At 45.1% G+C, this 17,858-nt stretch overlaps 1 protein-coding gene across 2 annotated transcripts in view; it reads left to right on the top strand.

Annotated features, from left to right (window-relative positions):
- The window catches only part of DNAH10 (dynein axonemal heavy chain 10), a 156,602-nt gene that overhangs the window by 81,533 nt on the left and 57,211 nt on the right, over positions 1–17,858 (top strand). For both annotated transcript variants that reach the window (XM_088828117.1, XM_055404325.2), the window contains 9 exons: positions 571–705; positions 972–1,188; positions 5,287–5,406; positions 6,602–6,747; positions 10,577–10,729; positions 12,098–12,358; positions 15,034–15,206; positions 17,199–17,292; positions 17,662–17,829. In XM_088828117.1, coding sequence (XP_088684243.1) covers positions 571–705; positions 972–1,188; positions 5,287–5,406; positions 6,602–6,747; positions 10,577–10,729; positions 12,098–12,358; positions 15,034–15,206; positions 17,199–17,292; positions 17,662–17,829 — 1,467 coding nt within the window. The remainder of the gene's footprint in view (positions 1–570; positions 706–971; positions 1,189–5,286; positions 5,407–6,601; positions 6,748–10,576; positions 10,730–12,097; positions 12,359–15,033; positions 15,207–17,198; positions 17,293–17,661; positions 17,830–17,858) is intronic.

The following is a 17,858-nucleotide window of genomic DNA, read 5'->3' as shown; positions in this document are numbered from 1 at the left end:
AAGTCCTTGTGATCATCAATGCCTCTATAGGGAGAGGGACCTTCCATTGCTTTATGCTCTGTTCAATGGCTGTGGCCATGTCACTTAAATGATAATCAGCTCTTTGCCTGTCTGGTGGGACCTTCTGTAGCACCTCCCTCCCAGGTGGTAGGATAGATTCTATGGCAGTGAAATTAAAGGTTTTGTGATGAAACAGAAGCATATTATAAAGGACAAATTTTTCTACAAATATATAGGTGAGTTATCAGAGTTTACTCATGTGCCCAATTTCTCATTCATCAGGAAATGTTTCTCATCCCCTCTTTTTACAAGCACAGCTTCCCATGAACTTCTGTTTGAATAAAGGAACCCTTGGGAGTTCCCCAGCTGTCCCATGGTTAGGATCCAGCACTTTCCCTGCTGAGGGCCCAGGTTGGATCCTTGGTCAGTGAACTAAGATCCTGCAAGCAGCATGGCACAGTCAAAATAATAATAATAATAATAAAATAATCTGTGATAGAAGAAGCAGACTGAAAATTAAAATAAATAAAGGAACCCTTGAGAATGCTTTGAAATTCTGCTCTTTTATAGATGGAGCAAGGTTATTTAGAGAGTCTGTTTGAGAAATACGTGCCGTACCTCATTGATGTGATAGTGGAAGGAATAGTGGATGGAAGACAAGGAGAGAAGCTGAAGACGATAGTTCCGCAGACAGACCTAAATATGGTAAGAAACTATCTTTGTTAGCTAAAATAAATTCTTCCCTAAAGGACCTTTCAAAAGGGAAGCAAAGACGTCAGATGGGTAAGAGCTCACCTTGCTGGTTACCGACAAGGGAGACTCAATACTTCCTTTCGTGACCATGAGCAAGACGAGATACTGGGCTCGTATTCGTTCTGGGATCTGGGGGTCCCAGGCTTTGTAACCAGAACCAACTCTTATGGGGTTGTGTGGAATATACGGACTGACCCAGGTGTTTTCCTGTGAACCAGGTAACCCAGTTAGCCAAGATGCTGGATGCGTTACTAGAGGGAGAAATCGAGGAGCCCGATCTCCTGGAGTGCTACTTCCTAGAGGCTCTGTACTGTTCTCTGGGCTCTTGTCTCCTCGAGGATGGAAGGGTTAAATTTGATGAATGTATTAAGCGCATTGCTTCTTTGCCTACTGCTGATACAGAAAGCATATGGGCCAGTCCTGGGGAACTGCCAGGTAGGAACCAAACATAACCTGTTTTTTTTGCTCAGAATGCTTTTGGTTAGGGTTTTAGAGGACATGACCTTGCTTTTCCATATGTATGCCTGTATGGGTTTCCTAGATTGTTTGCTTCTGTAGAAAAATGTGCAGAGCATCTAGTGGCACCCTCAGGGGAAGTTCAAATGTATAAACTTCAATAGCAGAAGTCTGGATCTTAGTTGCAGCACATGGGATCTTGAACTGAAATCTTGAAACTCTTGTGGCATGTGGGATCTAGTTCCCCGACTAGGGATTGAACCTGGGCCCCTTGCATTGGGAGTGCAGAGCCTTAGCCACTGGACCAGCAGGGAGACCTAAAGCCCAGCTTCTTTGGGTGGCCTTTCTTGATCAATCTAACCTTTCCCCACCTAGCTTAGGTGCTTGCTTCATTCACTCTGTTTAAGCTCTGTAAAATTTTCACATTGTGTTTGTCTTAATTTCTTCTCCTTTTAGCTTCTCTGTTTTTTTCCTCTAAAATTCCACAGCTAATTCATTTGCTATATTCCTGAGACTCTGCACAGCAGATAATCACATGTGGATCTACAGATCATTTGTAGGAAATCATTTTATTAAGGTTTAAGTGTTTGCATGAAAAAATGTGCATCCTCAAAAAACCATATATGGTGAAAAGGTTGCATTCTCCAAGAATTATAGATAACACTAGGATCCGTCTTCATCTGTCTCTTAATGACACTTGAATATGACTTGGCAGGGAGACCCAAGTTTTATTCTGTAATCATTACCTGGGCTGTTGTTTTTAAACCTCAAAGTAAAATGATCATAGGTCTTTCTACTAGAGAGTCATTGAGCAAATAAAAGATGTTTTAAAAGTCTGTGGTCCTTGCTGGGCATATACATGGAGGAAACCAGAATTGAATGAGACACATGTACGCCAGTGTTCATCGCAGCACTGTTTACAATAGCTAGGACGTGGAAGCAACCTAGATGTCCATCAGCAGACAAATGGATAAGAAAGCTGTGGTACATATACACAATGGACTATTACTCAGCCATTAAAAAGAATACATTTGAATCAGTTCTAGTGAGGTGGATGAAACTGAAGCCTAGTATACAGGGTTAAGTAAGTCAGAAAGAAAAACACCAATACAGTATATTAATGCATATATATGGAATTTAGAAAAATAGTAACAACGACCCTATATGTGAGACAGCAAAAGAGACCTAGGTATAAAGAACAGACTTTTGGGACTCTGTGGGAGAAGGCGAGATTGGGATGATTTGAGAAAATAGCACTGAAACATGTATATTACCATATGTGAACTAGATGACCAGTCCAAGTTCAATGCATGAAACAGGGCACTCAAAGCCAGTAGCCTGGGACAACCCAGAGGGATGGGATGGGGAGGGAGGTGGGAGGTGGGTTCGGGATGGGGGACACATGTACATCTGTGGATGATTCATGTCAATGTATGGCAAAAACCACCACAATATTGTAAAGTAATTAGCCTCCAATTAAAATAAATTAATTACTTTAAAAAAAAGTCTGTGGTCTTAGGACTTCCCTGGTGGCCCAATGCCTAAGACATCATGCTCCCAATGCAGGGGACCTGGGTTCAATCCCTGGTTAGGGAACTAGATCCCATGTACCACGACTCTGCTACTACTAAGACCCGGAGAAGCCAAGTAAATACATAAAAATAAATATATATATACGTATATATCTGCTTTCTCCCAAGAAGGCAGGTTGTAGTTTTAAAAAAAGTCTGGGGTCTTTTGAGGGTTAGTTTTCTTGCACTTTTTCAGAAACCTGAGTCTCCCTTCTGGGGGCAGCTTCCCAGTTATGCCCTCCGTGCTGGCTACATGCTCCTGCCACCTGCAATCCTCACCCCTCACAGAGACGATGCTGATCCTGGTCTGGTCTTTCTCCCTTAGCTTGCCCTCAGCTTGAGAACTTGAATGGCCCTGTAGACAACCCACTTCCAAACGCCTTCTGTGTTCAGCTCCAGCATCTGGGTCCTTTGACCTCATGCTAGCCCATAACACTCAATGCTGTTCTGTCTACTGCATAGTTATACCTTCCACTCCCCGCCCACCATTGGCTTCTGTGACTCCTGCCACGTGTGTTCTCAGTGGGCCTCATGGGGACTATCCCCTGCCCCTCCCTGTCTTCCCACCACCTTCTGAACCTTCTAAATCCTTTTCTGCTGCCCCGTTGCTTCATTCTCTCTTGCCTAACTTTCCTGGCCCTCTTGCCTAATTTTGCCCTTCTGTTGAATCTGTCTGAGACAACCCACGCCCGCCTTCTCTGCCTCCCCAGGGTTTGAATGGTACCGAGAAAATCACTATGAAGACTGAAAGTGAAAGTGGTAGTCGCTCAGTTGTGTCTGACTCTTTGTGACCCTGTAGACTGTGGCCAGGCTCCTCTGTCCGTGGGGTTCTCCAGGCAAGAATACTGGAGTGGGTTGCCATTCCCTTCTCCAAGGGTTCTCCCCAACCCAGGGATCAAACTCCACACCTCCATAAATTCAATCTTGAACTCCCTCTCCTATCCTCACAGGGGTAATTCATTTCCCTTTTCTCCAAATCTCCACCAGGCCCTCGCCCCTATCTCTGCAGATGACCTTCTTCCTTCCTTGAACAGGAAAAACCCACACTGTCAGATAGGAATTTTTCCAGCCCCCATCTTCTCCTGCCTCCTTTCTCAGGGGCGAGGAGACCCTCCTCTTGCCAAGCTGAACCTGCCCAGAGCTTTGAGATCTGTCGCCTCCCACCTCTTCAGGCTCTTGGCTTCACAGGTTTTCTCCTCTCTCTTTTATATTTTCCATCTGTCCATCTCTACCAACCCCGTCCCACTGGCTCTTTGACATGTTCCAGTAAAGCCTTCCTAATCCTAGCCCCTTCTAGAGATGTCTCTCTGCGTCTTCCTTTTTTTTTTTTTTAAATTATTTGGCTGCACTGGGTCTTAATTATAGCGCACAGGATCTTTAGTTACAGTGTGTAGGATCTAGTTCCCCAATCAGGGATCAAACCCAGACACCCGGCATTGGGAGCTCAGAATCTTAGCCACTGGACCATCAGGGAAGTCCCTGCCTCTTCCCTTTTAAAGCCACTTGTCCTGAAAGATTGTCCTCGAGCTGCTTTCTCTTTCATCCCACCACTTCTCAACCATCTGCCTCCCACCTCCCTTCTGCACATCTCCACCCAAAGTGCTCCCAGCCAACACCTGCACTGCCTTCTTGTTGCCGGGTCTGATAGCCTCTTCTGATCTTTGCCTCCCTGACCTTGCCCCAGTATCAGGCATGGTGCTGCTTTCTGCCTTCTTAAAAATTCTTTTCCATCCTACTCCATTCTGGCCATGCCTGCGGTTTCTTTTGTTGAGTCCCCTACCTCGGCCCCTTCATCATAGCAGGATTTGGTCCTAGGCCTTTCTTTTCACTCTGTGTCCTCACTGAGCCCCTTCACCTTGCTCACAGCTCTGACTTCCAGGCCCTTTCCTTTCTGAGCCTTCTTCTGGGTTCCTTAGTTTGGTTTTATTTAAATCTATCTTTCCTTTCTTTCTTCTTTTTTCCATCCATCCATATTTATCTCTCACTATTTACCTATCCCATTGACAGAGGAGTCTGGCAGGTCCATGGGGTCACAAAGAGTTGGAATGACTAACAGTTTGGGCTTCTCTGGTGGCTCAGACTGTAAAGAATCCATCTGCAATGCAGGAGACGTGGGTTCGATCCCTGGGTCAGGAAGGTCCCCTGGAGAAGGGTATGGCTACTGACTCCAGTATTTTTGCCTGGAGAATTCCATGAACAGAGGAGCCTGGTGGGATACAGTCCATAGGGTCGCAAAGAAGCAGACACGACTGAGTGACTAACACCTTCACTTTTCACCTATCTGTTCATCCTTCCATCCATTTGTATCTGTGTATCTATGTCTATTTATATTTATTCATCCATCCATCTTTATCTATCTCCATCCATCCATCTGTAGCTATCAGTTTATCCAATTAAGTTGCGATCCAGGGAACAAATAGCTTTGGTTCATTTCAAGCATGAGGCAGAGCTGATTCTGTATTTCCATGTCCACAATCAAAACAAAACTGACCACTTTTTATTACAGGTCACCTTCCAACCTTGTATGACTTTCACTTTGATTCCACACAGAAGAAATGGATACCGTGGAATCAGTTAGTTCCAGAGTATGTTCATTCCCGTGAGAGTAAATTTGTTGACATCCTGGGTACGTGAGAACCGAAGACTCGGTTAAGCCCCACCCAGAGTGCTGGTTGGGAGAAATTGAACGTGAGCCATGGGTTTTGCCAAGAGGGTGGCACTTTGGATTCCTTTTATGTGCCTCTGGACATCTGAAGATGTCTATACCCCTCAGCTCTTTTGCCTGGCAGGTGGATCCTCCCTGCCAGGGAGGGTGGCAGGGCTTGAGGTGGGTAGGATGCTCCTCTGCTTCTGCTTACCTTGCACAGGCTCCCTTCTGCCCCATAGAGCTGTCTGGGCATGGGGAGGGACGCTGGAAGGAAGGAAAGAGAAATGACTAAGGCAGCATTTTGTAAGAGATGCTGCCTTGAGAAGTAGTGTACTATGGATGTTGTGTATTGAGCTGTATTTAACTCTGGCTATTTGGATACCATGGAGGCTCAAGATATTCCATGAAACGAATATCTGATTTTGGTTGGTATAGAGTTCTTATAGAATGAAGCATACCTGTTTTCTCAGGAACCAATCAGGATTTAAAGCTGCCAGTGTAGGAGTAAGCCAGATTTGACTTGAAGGTTTGATACTCTCTTCAGAGGAAGCTGAAAAAAGTGAAAGTCTGTCACTAAGTCAAGTCCGACTCTTTGAGACCCCATGGACTGTAGCCCCCCATGCTCCTCTGTCCATGGGATTTCCCAGGCCCGAATACTCGAGTGGGCTGCCATTGCCTCCTCTGGGAGATCTTCCTGACCCAGGGATCAAAGCTGCGTCTCCTGCTTGGCAGGTGAACTCGTTACAACTGAGCCACCTGGGAAGCCCTCAGAGGAAGCTGTTGGTCGGGAAACAAGTCTTGATAAGTGACTTAGGCAGCAGAGAACCTGGGAGTTTTCAATATCCTGAGTATAAGTCAGAATTGGATATTGAAACAGTTTGGGTTTCTACACTTGTATGTTATGATGACACAGCTGTAAAAATGTATCAAACTCCTCAAAATACACACTTAATATTGGAATGAATTTCATGGTCTGTGAATTATACCTCCATAAAGCTATTAGAAATAATCATTAAGGGTAGTGAGCTTCTCCATTTATATGTTTTCAAGGTCACCTCTTGGGTTTCTGCTGATGCTTCTTATGGGATTTATGGGATCCTGGGAAACCCCAAGCTGCCCAGTGTGCACCTTATTGGTGTTTCTGTGATGCTCTAATTCTTCATATGTTCTTTAGTTCACACAGTGGATACGACCCGTACTACCTGGACACTGGAACAAATGGTTAAGATTAAGCAACCTGTTCTTTTGGTTGGTGAATCTGGTACATCCAAGACAGCCACTACCCACAACTTCCTGAAAAACCTGAATGAAGAGACTAATGTAAGTCATTATTTGTATCTATGGGCAAATAACAAATTACCCCAACACAAAGCAGTTCATACAACAAATACTATCTCACAGTTTCTGCAGATCTGGAATCTGGGGGTGGCTTAGCTGGTGGTTCTAGCCCAGGCTTTTTCATGAGATGGCAAGACTGACCAGCGCTGAGGTCATCTGAAGGCTTGACGAATCCTCTTTTGAGATGTTCGGCATGAATTCCCCACCATGTGAGCCTCTCCAAGCACACTGCTGGTGTACTCCTTTATTTTTTTCCCTGAAGACTATTTATTCACTTATCTGTTTTATGGCTGCACTGGTTCTTTGTTGCTACACGCGAGCTTTCTCTACTTGTGGCAAGCAGGGGCTACTTTCTAGTTCAGGTGCATGGGCTCCCTCATTGCAGTGGCTCCTCTTGTTGTGGAACACACGTTTTAGGATGTGTGGGCTCAGTAGTTGTGGTGCATGGGCTTAGTTGCCCCACAGCATGTGGGATCTTAGTTCCTCAACCAGGGATCGAACCTGTGTCCTTTGCATTGGCAGGCAGATTCTTAACCACTGCACCTGCTATTGTCTTCTCGACCTGGCAGCTGACTTCCCTCAGAGTGAATGTCCAAGGTAGAAAAGCAGATGCTGCAATGCTTTGTATGATCCAGGAAACCCCACACTATCACTTTTGCTACATTTTGTGGATCACAGAGGTACTACAGTGGCCCACTCTGATGCAGCATAGGAAGGGGTTACACAGGGTGTGGGTACCTGGAGGTGAGGGTGATTGGGGGTCGTCTTGAAGGCTGGCAGTTACATTCCTCATCACCATTTTGTGGTTTTTCATTTCCTTCCTCCAGCCATGTGCCAGACATGGGAGGGTTTGGGTACTCCAGTGCAAACGACAGTGAACAAAGCTATTAAGGTCCGCTCTCGTTAAGATAGGACCCAGACATGAAAATGAATCATGCATGGAACATGATTGTGCAGAACATGCCAGGTGCACCGAGATGTTAGGAAGGATGGTCCCTGCGTTTCTCCCTTCTGTGTACTCCGAGAAATCCTACATGGCCCACCTGCTCACTGTTGCAACTCTCCTGCTTTGAAACAATTTTTATTTAACTTTTTAAAATTTGCAGCATGTGGGACCTTTAGTTGTGGCATGTAGGATCTAGTTCCATGACCAGGGATCCAACCTGGGCCCCCTGCAGTGGGAACTCAGAGTCTTAGCCAGTGGACAATCAGGGAGTGCTAGTGCTAAGTCGTGTCTGACTCTTTGCGACCCTACAGACTGTAGCCCACCATGCTCCTCTGTCCATGAGATTCTCCAGGCAAGAAAACTGGAGTGGGTTGTCATTTCCTCCCCCAGAAGATCTTCCTGACCCAGGGATCAAACCCGTGTTTCTTACTATTGGCAGGCGGGTTCTTTACCACTAGCGCCACCTGGGAGGCCCCATTCCCTACTTAATGTTTTATTACCAAGTAAAGACTCTTGTCTCTTCCAAGAAGCTGCCCGTGATTTTCGGGATGTCCAGCTGTCACATACTTGTCCCCGGTCCACGCACTTATTCAGTTCCTTGTTAATGTTGTCCATCTTTGAGGTTCTTGATTCTGATTCTGGCCTTCTGGAACCTCCAAGAGGAGAAAAGCTTCCCACTGCTTTCCTCTCTGACTCTTTCTTACGCCTGTGCTACACGTGGCAGAGGGGCTCCGGGAAAATCTTGTGGCCCTCCGGGGTAGGCAGTGGTCAGCCTGGGTTTGCGATGGGCACATAATGGTTGAGGGCAGGATTGGACCTGGCTGCCTCCAAATGGATGGTCAAACTCACTCATGTACTGGCGTGTGCAAGCATGGCTATTTAGCTTTAGGAATGCCATTGTGGAGGGCACTTGAGGAATGTTTACAGCCAGAGGGGCCTACAAGTTTATGGAGCTGGGCAAAGAAAACTTGACTTCAGTAGCCCCACCCCCGCCAGCCTCTGTGCTCCTCTCCACCAAGACTCAGCAGCTGGTGCTCATAGGTCCAACAAGACACATCCAGGGACTTTCTGCACAGTTCAGTGGTTAGGACTCCACGCTTTCACCGTGGAGATTCAACTCCCGGTCAGGGAACTGAAATCTGGCAAGCCTCAAGGTGAGACAAAAAAAGAAAGACACATCCACACATGCTCACAACAAAGACATGCATGTTTATCCTCCGATGTTCGGGTCAGGGGCACCTGCACTCGTGGGCACCTAGTAGAAGGGTGTTATCTAAGGCAGTGGTTCTTTTTTATTTATTTATATTTTTGGTTGCCCTGGGTCTTTGTTGCTGTGTGCGCGCTTTCTCTAGTTGTGGCAAGCAGGGGCTACTCTCTAGTTGTGATACAGACTTCTCATTGTGGTGGCTTCTCTTGTTGCAGAGCATGGGCTCTAGGCACATGGGCTTAATTGCTCTGAGGCATGTGGGACCTTAGTTCCCTGACCAGGGATTGAACTCATGTCCCCTGCGTTGGCAAGTGGATTCTTAACCACTGGACCCTCAGGGAAGTCCCACAGGGGTTCTTAAAGTGTGGTCCCTGGACCTGCAGCCTAAGCATCACCTGAAAACTTGCTTAAACTGGGACCTACTGAATCGGAAACTCTAAGGATGGGAACCCACTGGGCTGAGGGGCAAGATCCCTCCAGGTGGTTCTGATGCATAATTAAGTATGGGAGCCACTGATCAATGATCTGTCATTAATTGCTCCAAGAAGGGGTGAGGGAGAAACCCCAAGTACATGTACATGAAAATGTCCACCCCACAGAGGGATCAGGGGCCCTCCCTCACCTTTCTCTCAGCAATTACTTCCAAGGACTAATCAGTGGCTGTTTGTGTTTTCTTTAAAAAAAATTTTTTTACTGAAGTATAGTTGATTTACAATGTTGTGTTAATTACTGCTATACAGCAAAATGACTCAGTTTTATATACACATATATAGTTTATATGTGTTTATATACACACACATATATATATACATGTATAGTTTCTTTATATAGGCTTCTCTGATGGCTCAGACAGTAAAGAATCTGCCAGTAATACAGGAAACTCAGGTTTGATCCCTGGGTCAGAAAGATCCCCTGGAGAAGAGAATGGCAACCCACTCCAGTATTCTTGCCTGGAGAATTCCATGGGCAGAGGAGCCTGGTGGGCTGCAGTCCATGGGGTAGCAAAGAGTTGGACATGACTGAACGATTAACAGACAAACACACATATATATGTGCACTTTCTGAATATAGTTCCCTGTGCTGTATAGTAGGACTTTGTTGTTTATGCACTCAGTATATACTAGTTTGCATCTGCTAATCCCATGTTTGTGCTCTCTTTGACTTTTTTATTAAGATGTGGCAGGCATGGTAGTAATTTATATTTGAATATTGCTTTGTCATTTTGAAAATACTTTGATATATTTCATCTCACATGATAAAAGTCACTCTGTGAAGTAGTCCAAGTAAATGTCATTAAAATAATCTTTCAGATGAGAAAAAGGAGGCTCTGAGAAAAAATTTAAGCAATGGTTCTGAGGTCACCTGGTTAGAACTGTGTAGGCCCAGTACTCCCCCCTCCCCCGACCAATCCACATTGCTCCCCAGTCCACACCGTTCACCTGGCAACTAGTTTTTGCCTCTTACAACCTGCCATAACGAAAGAGGTATTCTTGCTTTAGCATTAAAATATACAATGAACTTCAGACTCATATTGGGTTGCAAAAAAGTTAGTTCAGACACCAGTGAATCTGTAAAATAGATGGTAGCTTACAATCAAATATTTCATGTAGGTACCATGAAAAAAGATCGTGTTTTGGAATTATCTCTTTCTGTTTCAGATTGTGTTAATGGTCAGTTTCTCCTCCCGCACCACGTCCATGGATATCCAAAGAAATTTAGAAGCCAACGTGGAAAAACGAACCAAAGACACTTATGGCCCACCCATGGGAAAACGCCTCCTGGTGTTCATGGATGACATGAACATGCCGAAGGTTGGTGAGGCCGAGGCGGGGAGGTGGGGGGTCAGTGGCGGGGCCATGTAATGGGTCTGTGCAAACGTGAAAGCGTCTGTCTTTTATTCTTCACAATGTCTGTAGGGCCAGGTTATGGAGAGTCAGCTTAGGGCACCATGTGACTGGAGGGACTCTTTCCTTAGATGCGTTCCTTGGTTTCTCCAAGGATTAAAGCAGGTAGCAGGCAGCTTCTGAACTATATTCAGTGTACACAGTTCGGTGTATGTTCGAGTAAGTGGTTCCAGATGAGCTGTACTTTAGATAATAATACTGTTCTCAGTCCTGTACACCTGGGAAGCCAGGTGGTGCAGTGGTAAAGAACCTGTCTGCCAGTGCAGTAGATGCGGGAGATGTGGGTTCAATCCCTGGGTCAGGAAGATCCCCTGGAGTAGGAAGTGGCAACCACTCCGGTATTCTTGCCTGGGGAATCCCATGGAAAGAGGAGCCTTACAGGCTACAGCCCATGGGGTCATAAAAGAGTCAGACATGACTGAGTGACATACACGGGAAGTGTAAGGGCAGGCACTTCCTAAGAATTCCTCTAGATTTACCAAGGAAAGGGAATGTTCACAGGCACCGTGAGTTTGCTTCTGGGGCTAGAGCCTAAGAGGTGCAAAGTTTTCTTAGTACTGGTGTTTAAATTTATTATCATGGCTGCAGAACCGTTCCCCCCACCAAAAATGTATCTTCTAGATGGACTGTTTACAAAGCCAGGATCCATCTATCCATACACCCATCCATCTCTCCATCCATCCATGAATCCATCCATCTATCCATGCATCCATCCATCTCTCCATCCATCCATCCATGCATTTATTCACCCATGTTTATATCCATGCATACATCCATCCATCTATGCATCTATAGATCTAGGCATCCAGCCAGCCAGCCATACACTTGTTTATCCATCCATCCATCCATCCATCCAATTGACATATTTATTGAGCATCTCCTATGGGGGACTGGTGCTGTGAAGTGATGAACAAAATATATGTAGCTCCTGCCTTCAGGGAGTTTACAATCTAGAGAGGGACATATTAAAAAAAAAAAAAACTACAAATGAATATACAGAACTGCAAACTTTGAGAAGCCCAGTGAATAAAGCAGAGCACTCTGAGAGGGTGAAAGGAGAGATGGGTTTAGCTGAAATGAAAGTGAAAGTCGCTTAGTCATGTCCGACTCTTTGTGACCCCATGGACTCTACAGTCCATAGACTTCTCTAGGCCAGAATACTGGAGTGAGTAGCCTTTCCCTTCTCCAGGGGATTTAGTTGAGATGGTCAGCAAAGGCCTTGCTGGGTTCTGCTTTACAATATCACTGTTCTTCCTTTTCTTTAAAACAATTGAGGTGGATGAATATGGCACACAGCAGCCGATTGCCCTGCTCAAACTGCTCTTGGAAAAAGGCTACTTGTACGACCGGGGGAAGGAGCTGAACTGTAAAAGCATCCGAGACCTCGGCTTTATTGCTGCAATGGGGAAAGCCGGAGGAGGCCGCAACGAAGTTGATCCAAGATTTACTTCACTCTTCAGTGTCTTCAACATTCCCTTTCCTTCCGAGGAGTCTTTGCACTTAATTTATTCCTCCATCCTCAAGGGCCACACCTCGGTAACTTTTTTTTTTGCATATACATGAATCTATTCTTTTTTTTTCCTTTTATTTTTAAAAAATTTTCTTTACTCATGTATTTTTGACTATGCTGGGTTTTCATCGCAGCGTGCAGGCTTTCTCTAGTTGCAGTGAGTAGGATCTTCTATTGTTGAGGAGCGTGGGCCCTAGGGTGCATGGGCTTCATTAGCCGCTATGAAGCATGTGGGATATTCCTGGACCAGAGATCAAACCTATATTCCTGCATTGGCAGGCAGATTCTTAACCATTGGACCACCAGGAAAGTCCTATTCTTTTTTTTTTTTCTCCTTCAAACTTTTAACTTTTTAGTTTGCATTGGGGTATAGCTGATTAACAATGTTGTGGCAGTTTCCGATGAACAGTGAAGGGACTCAGCCATACATATACATGTATCCATTCTTCCCCAAACCCTCCTCCCATCCAGGCTGCCACATAACATGGAGTAGGGTTCCATGTGCTATACAACAGGTCCTTGTTGGTTATCCATTTTAAATACAGCAATGTGTATATGACCTGCTGCTGCTGCTAAGTCGCTTCAGTCGTGTCCGACTCTGTGCGACCCCATAGACGGCAGCCCACCTGGCTCCGCCGTCTCTGGGATTCTCCAGGCAAGAACACTGGAGTGGGTTGCCATTTCCTTCTCCAGTACATGACTTAGGGAAGTCCTATTCTTTTTCAAATTCTTCTCCTATTTAGGCTGTGGGTAACTTAATTAGAAGTCTAAACCAGAGGGCCTGGTATTAGGTGGAAACTTGGTAGCAATGTATGCGTTTGGCACAGCAAGCACAAGACCTATAGCCCATGGTGCTTTTAGAGGCCCATGAACATGTTTTAATTTCTCTCAAAATCAGAAGAAAGGAATCAATCTAATCCAGCCTGGATTATATTCATCTTTATACCAAGTTAATCATAATATATATAAGATAATATATTTAATTATAATTAAGTATGACTGAGTGACTGAACTGAACCGAACCGAATATATTTTTATGGAGGAAGGGGCTCATGAAGGCACAAGTGCCTAGGGTCCATGGAAATCGTGGTGTGGCCCTGAGTTACATAGGCCACCTTGAGTGACAGCAGTGAACCAACTACAGGATGTGGGCTCTGGAGTCAGTACCCATTCTGCTCCTTGGGCAAGTCCCTTGAGCTCTCTCCTATGCCCATCCTCATCCATAATAGGGAGGTAATGCTGGTCCTGGCCTCCCTGACGTTTGGGGAGAATGAAAGGAGAAAATGCATGTAACGTGTGTGGCGCAGTGCACACACCAATACTCATTAGATACTAGTTACTGCTGTTATAGCACCATGATTTACATGACCTCTGCAAATGGGCTTCCCTGGTGGCTCAGGCCCTAAAGAATCAGCCTGCAATCCAGGAGACGCTGGGTCAGGAAGATCCCCTGGAGAAGGGAATGGCAACTCATTCCAGTATTCTTGCCTGCAGAATCCCATGGACAGAGGAGCCGGGTGGGCTACAGTCCATGGGGTCACAAAGAGTCGGACATGACTGAGCGACTAACATGTTCACACTTTACAAATGGAACCCCTTCATTTAAATAATGACCTCTGATCCCGGCATTTCTCTTCTAAAGCAGGCTTGCTCACTCAAAGCCTTGAGGGACCAGGCAAGAAAGATGAAGGTGTGGGAAGGCCAGATGTGATCAGTGAGCACCTGGCATGTTCATGCCCTACCACAAGCCATTCACTTCCAAAACTGTGAGGTCTGTGCAAGTCACGTCACTCTCAGATGGAGGGTTGACTTGGGGCTTTGGTTTCGTATCATGTTGACTTGTAAGTTAACGTGAAAATCTGGGGAAACAAAAGCAGATCAGATGATTAGTTTCTCTGGTCCTTCCTTTTTTTTTTTTGTCTTACCTCCTCACAAAAAAATTATGATGGGTTTTCCCTGGTGTTTGGTCCAGTGGTTAAGAATCTGCAGTGCAGGGGAAACTGGTTCAATCCCTAGTCTGGGAGGATCCCATATGCCATGGAGCAGCTAAGCCTGTCAGCCTCAACTGCTGGGCCTGCGTGCCGGGAGCCTGTGCTCAGCACTGGGGGCGGGGTGTGTGTTTGAGGGGGAGCCACTGCAGTGGGAAGCCTGAGCACCGCAGCTCAGTCACCCCCACTTGCCAGAACTAGGAAAAGCCCTGGCTCAGCAACAAAGACCTAGCACAGCCAATAAATAAAATAATAAATGAAATATGTTTTAAAAATTATAGAAAAATTCATGCAATGTAAGACTAGCTATTAAAACCATTAAAAAATACACAGTTCAGTGAAACTTAGTACTTTCATAATGTTGTACAACTATCACCACTATCTAGTTCCAGAATATTTTTATCACCCCCAAAACAGCTATTCCATTCTGTCCTTCAGCTGCTGGCAGTCACTAATCTGCATTCTGTCTCTATGGATTGTCCTACTCTGGACACTTCCTAGCAGTGGAATCATACAATATGTGGTCTTCTGTGTTTGGTTTCTTTCACTCAGCATGATGTCTTCAAGGTTCATCTATATTGTATCCTGTGTCAGTGTTTTGCTCCTCTTCCTGGCCAAATCATATTCCATGATAATGGATGGACCACATTTTGCTTATCCATTTATCCATTGATAGACACTCAGTGTGGGGGGCGGGTCTTTTCATTCTGTAGGTGTTTCATGAGAGCATCGTGGCTGTGAGTGACAAGCTGACATCCTGCACGTTGACTCTTTACAAAAACATTGTTCAGGATCTGCCGCCCACCCCATCCAAGTTCCATTACATCTTTAACCTTCGAGATCTCTCACGGGTGTATAACGGTCTTGTCCTCACTAACCCGGAACGGTGAGTTTCGTCTTATCTTACTAAAAGATGCCTCATTGGTATGATAGCTTCTCAGCCTATTATACAGAGTGAAGCAAGCCAGAAAGAAAAACACCAATACAGTATACTAAGGCATATATATGGAATTTAGAAAGATGATAACGATGACCCTGTATACGAGACAGCAAAAGAGACACAGATGTATAGAACAGTCTTTTGGACTCTGAGGGAGAGGGCGAGGGTGGGATGATTTGGGAGAATGGCATTGAAACATGTATATTATCATATGTGAAACCAATCACCAGTCCAGGTTCAATGCATGATACAGGGTGCTCGGGGCTGGTGCACTGGGATGACCCAGAGGGATGGGGTGGGGAGGGAGGTGGGAATGGGTTCAAGATGGGGAACACATGTACACCCGGGGCGGATTCATGTCAATGTATGGTAAAACCAATACAATAATGTAAAGTAATTAGACTCCAATTAAAAAAAAAAGACAGAGGAGCTATCAGGAAATGCGATGTGAATCCATGTGTCAATTAATCACCCAGTGTCTTTTTGTTTATGTTAAATGAAGAACAGAGTCAAATGCTTGGTTAAGACTTGATGCCTCTTGAGCCCTTGAGTTGAAGGTTGGGGAAGCCAAGAGAGGCAAGGGTGTGGCCAAGTGGACAGGTGTGTTTAACCCAGAGGTGGGGATGTTGTGCCGACCTTTGTTCTCAGTTCTAAAGGTGCAATTTGCCCAGTGGAGCCTTTCATTCAAATAACTGATTTGTTTCCAGTTGCCAACTGGTTGTATTTTATTTGTCTTTGGGAGAAGTTAACCACAGAGGACACAGGGATTTAAGTCTTGGTGTAGAAATTTACTCGTGAAAACTAGATGTTTTTGTATATTTACATTAATGTATATTTCATCTATGTAGATTTTCAGGGATGTCCCAATTTTGTAGATTTATATTATGAATCCACAACATATTGAAAAATGAATCAGGAACTATCCACGTGCCCACAGTGACTCTCAGTGCCCTTGAAACGTTCAGAATGGCAGTTCAGGAGATGGCTGATCTGGGTGTTTAGGGGTGGAGTGAGGCCTCTTTGCCAGAAACCAGAGAAAGACCCAGAATTAGGGTCAGGGAAAAGACTCTGATGCTGGGAGGGATTGGGGCAGGAGGAGAAGGGGACGACAGAGAATGAGATGGCTGGATGGCATCACTGACTCGATGGACATGAGTTTGAATTAACTCCGGGAGTTGGTGATGGACAGGGAGGCCTGGCGTGCTGTGAGTCATGGGGTCGCAAAGAGTCAGACACAACTGAGCGACTGAACTGAACTGAACTGAGAGCTGGTTCTTAGAAAAAGGAGCTGAAAGTGGTTCCGCAGCTGATGTTAAATTCATAAATTCCAGTGAGGAGGAGTCCCATCAAGTTCTCATGTCATTTACATCACTTGCAGATAATGTTCTTTGTTTTCTCTGCAGCAGGAGGAGCTATAAATGACAAGGTTATAGTCTTTACATTTAAATTGTTAGTGTCCATTAAGTTTCGGGCTTCTCTGATATCTCAGTTGGTAAAGAATCCGCGTGCAATGCAGGAGACCCCAGTTCAATTTCTGGGTTAGGAAGATCCCCTGGAGAAGGGATAGGCTACCCACTCCAGAATTCTTGGTCTTCTCTTGTGGCTCAGCTGGTAAAGAATCTGCCTGCAATGTGGGAGACTTGGGTTCGATCCCTGGTTTGGGAAGATCCCCTGGAGAAGGGAAAGGCTACCCACTCCAGTGTTCTAGCCTGAAGAATTCCACGGACTTTATAGTCTGTAGGGTTGCAAAGAGTCGGACACTGAGCAACTTTCACTTCACTTCACTTCTTTAAGTTTCAATTAATATGGAACTGGGTTGGGGGAGAGACTATAGATATGTCCTTTTCTGCACCCTGTATAGTAATCTGAAAATAGTAGCATCCAGCCTGCTCTTCTCTAGATAACTCTGTGGCTAATTTTGCCCCTTCCATCCTGTAGATTCCAGACGGTGACCCAGATGGTGAGAGTCTGGAGGAACGAGTGTCTGAGAGTCTTCCATGACCGGTTGATCAATGAAACGGACAAGGAGCTGGTCAGTACATTGAAAGTGTACCAGCAAATGCAAAAAACAAACAAACAAAAACACCCAGAACTCAAAACAAACAAACAAAAAGCAAAACTCTAACCACAAAATTTGTCTCTGGGTGAAATGAAAAAGTACAAAACAAAAACCCAATATTTTTTTAAATGTATTTTTTTTATATGGGACTTTACAGAAAAATAGAGACTAACAATGGAAGTCAATAGATAAAGGAGGGTGGATTGTTAAATACTTAGCAGCAAAGGGGAAAAAAATCAAATGCAAATGACTTCAGATAATCCTAGCCTCTGCTCTTTCTCTGGCAAGTCTTAGCACACGTATGGTGTGAGTTTGGGTCCTGAAGTGGTCTTATGTTGTAAGGTCCAGGAGCACATAGGAAACCTAGTCACGGCACATTTTAACGATGATGTGGAGGCGGTGATGAGGGACCCCATCCTGTTTGGAGACTTCCGGACAGCTCTGCATGAAGAGGAAGCACGCATTTATGAAGATATTCAGGATTATGAGGCAGCCAAGGCTTTGTTCCAGGTGTGGACGGGGCTCACCTTGCGTAGATT

The sequence above is a fragment of the Moschus berezovskii genome, chromosome 19 (genome assembly GCF_049115385.1).
Source record: "Moschus berezovskii isolate FMDL1 chromosome 19, NW_MosBer_1.0, whole genome shotgun sequence".
Lineage (NCBI taxonomy): Eukaryota > Metazoa > Chordata > Mammalia > Artiodactyla > Moschidae > Moschus > Moschus berezovskii.
This window is presented reverse-complemented; position numbering and strand designations above follow the sequence as displayed.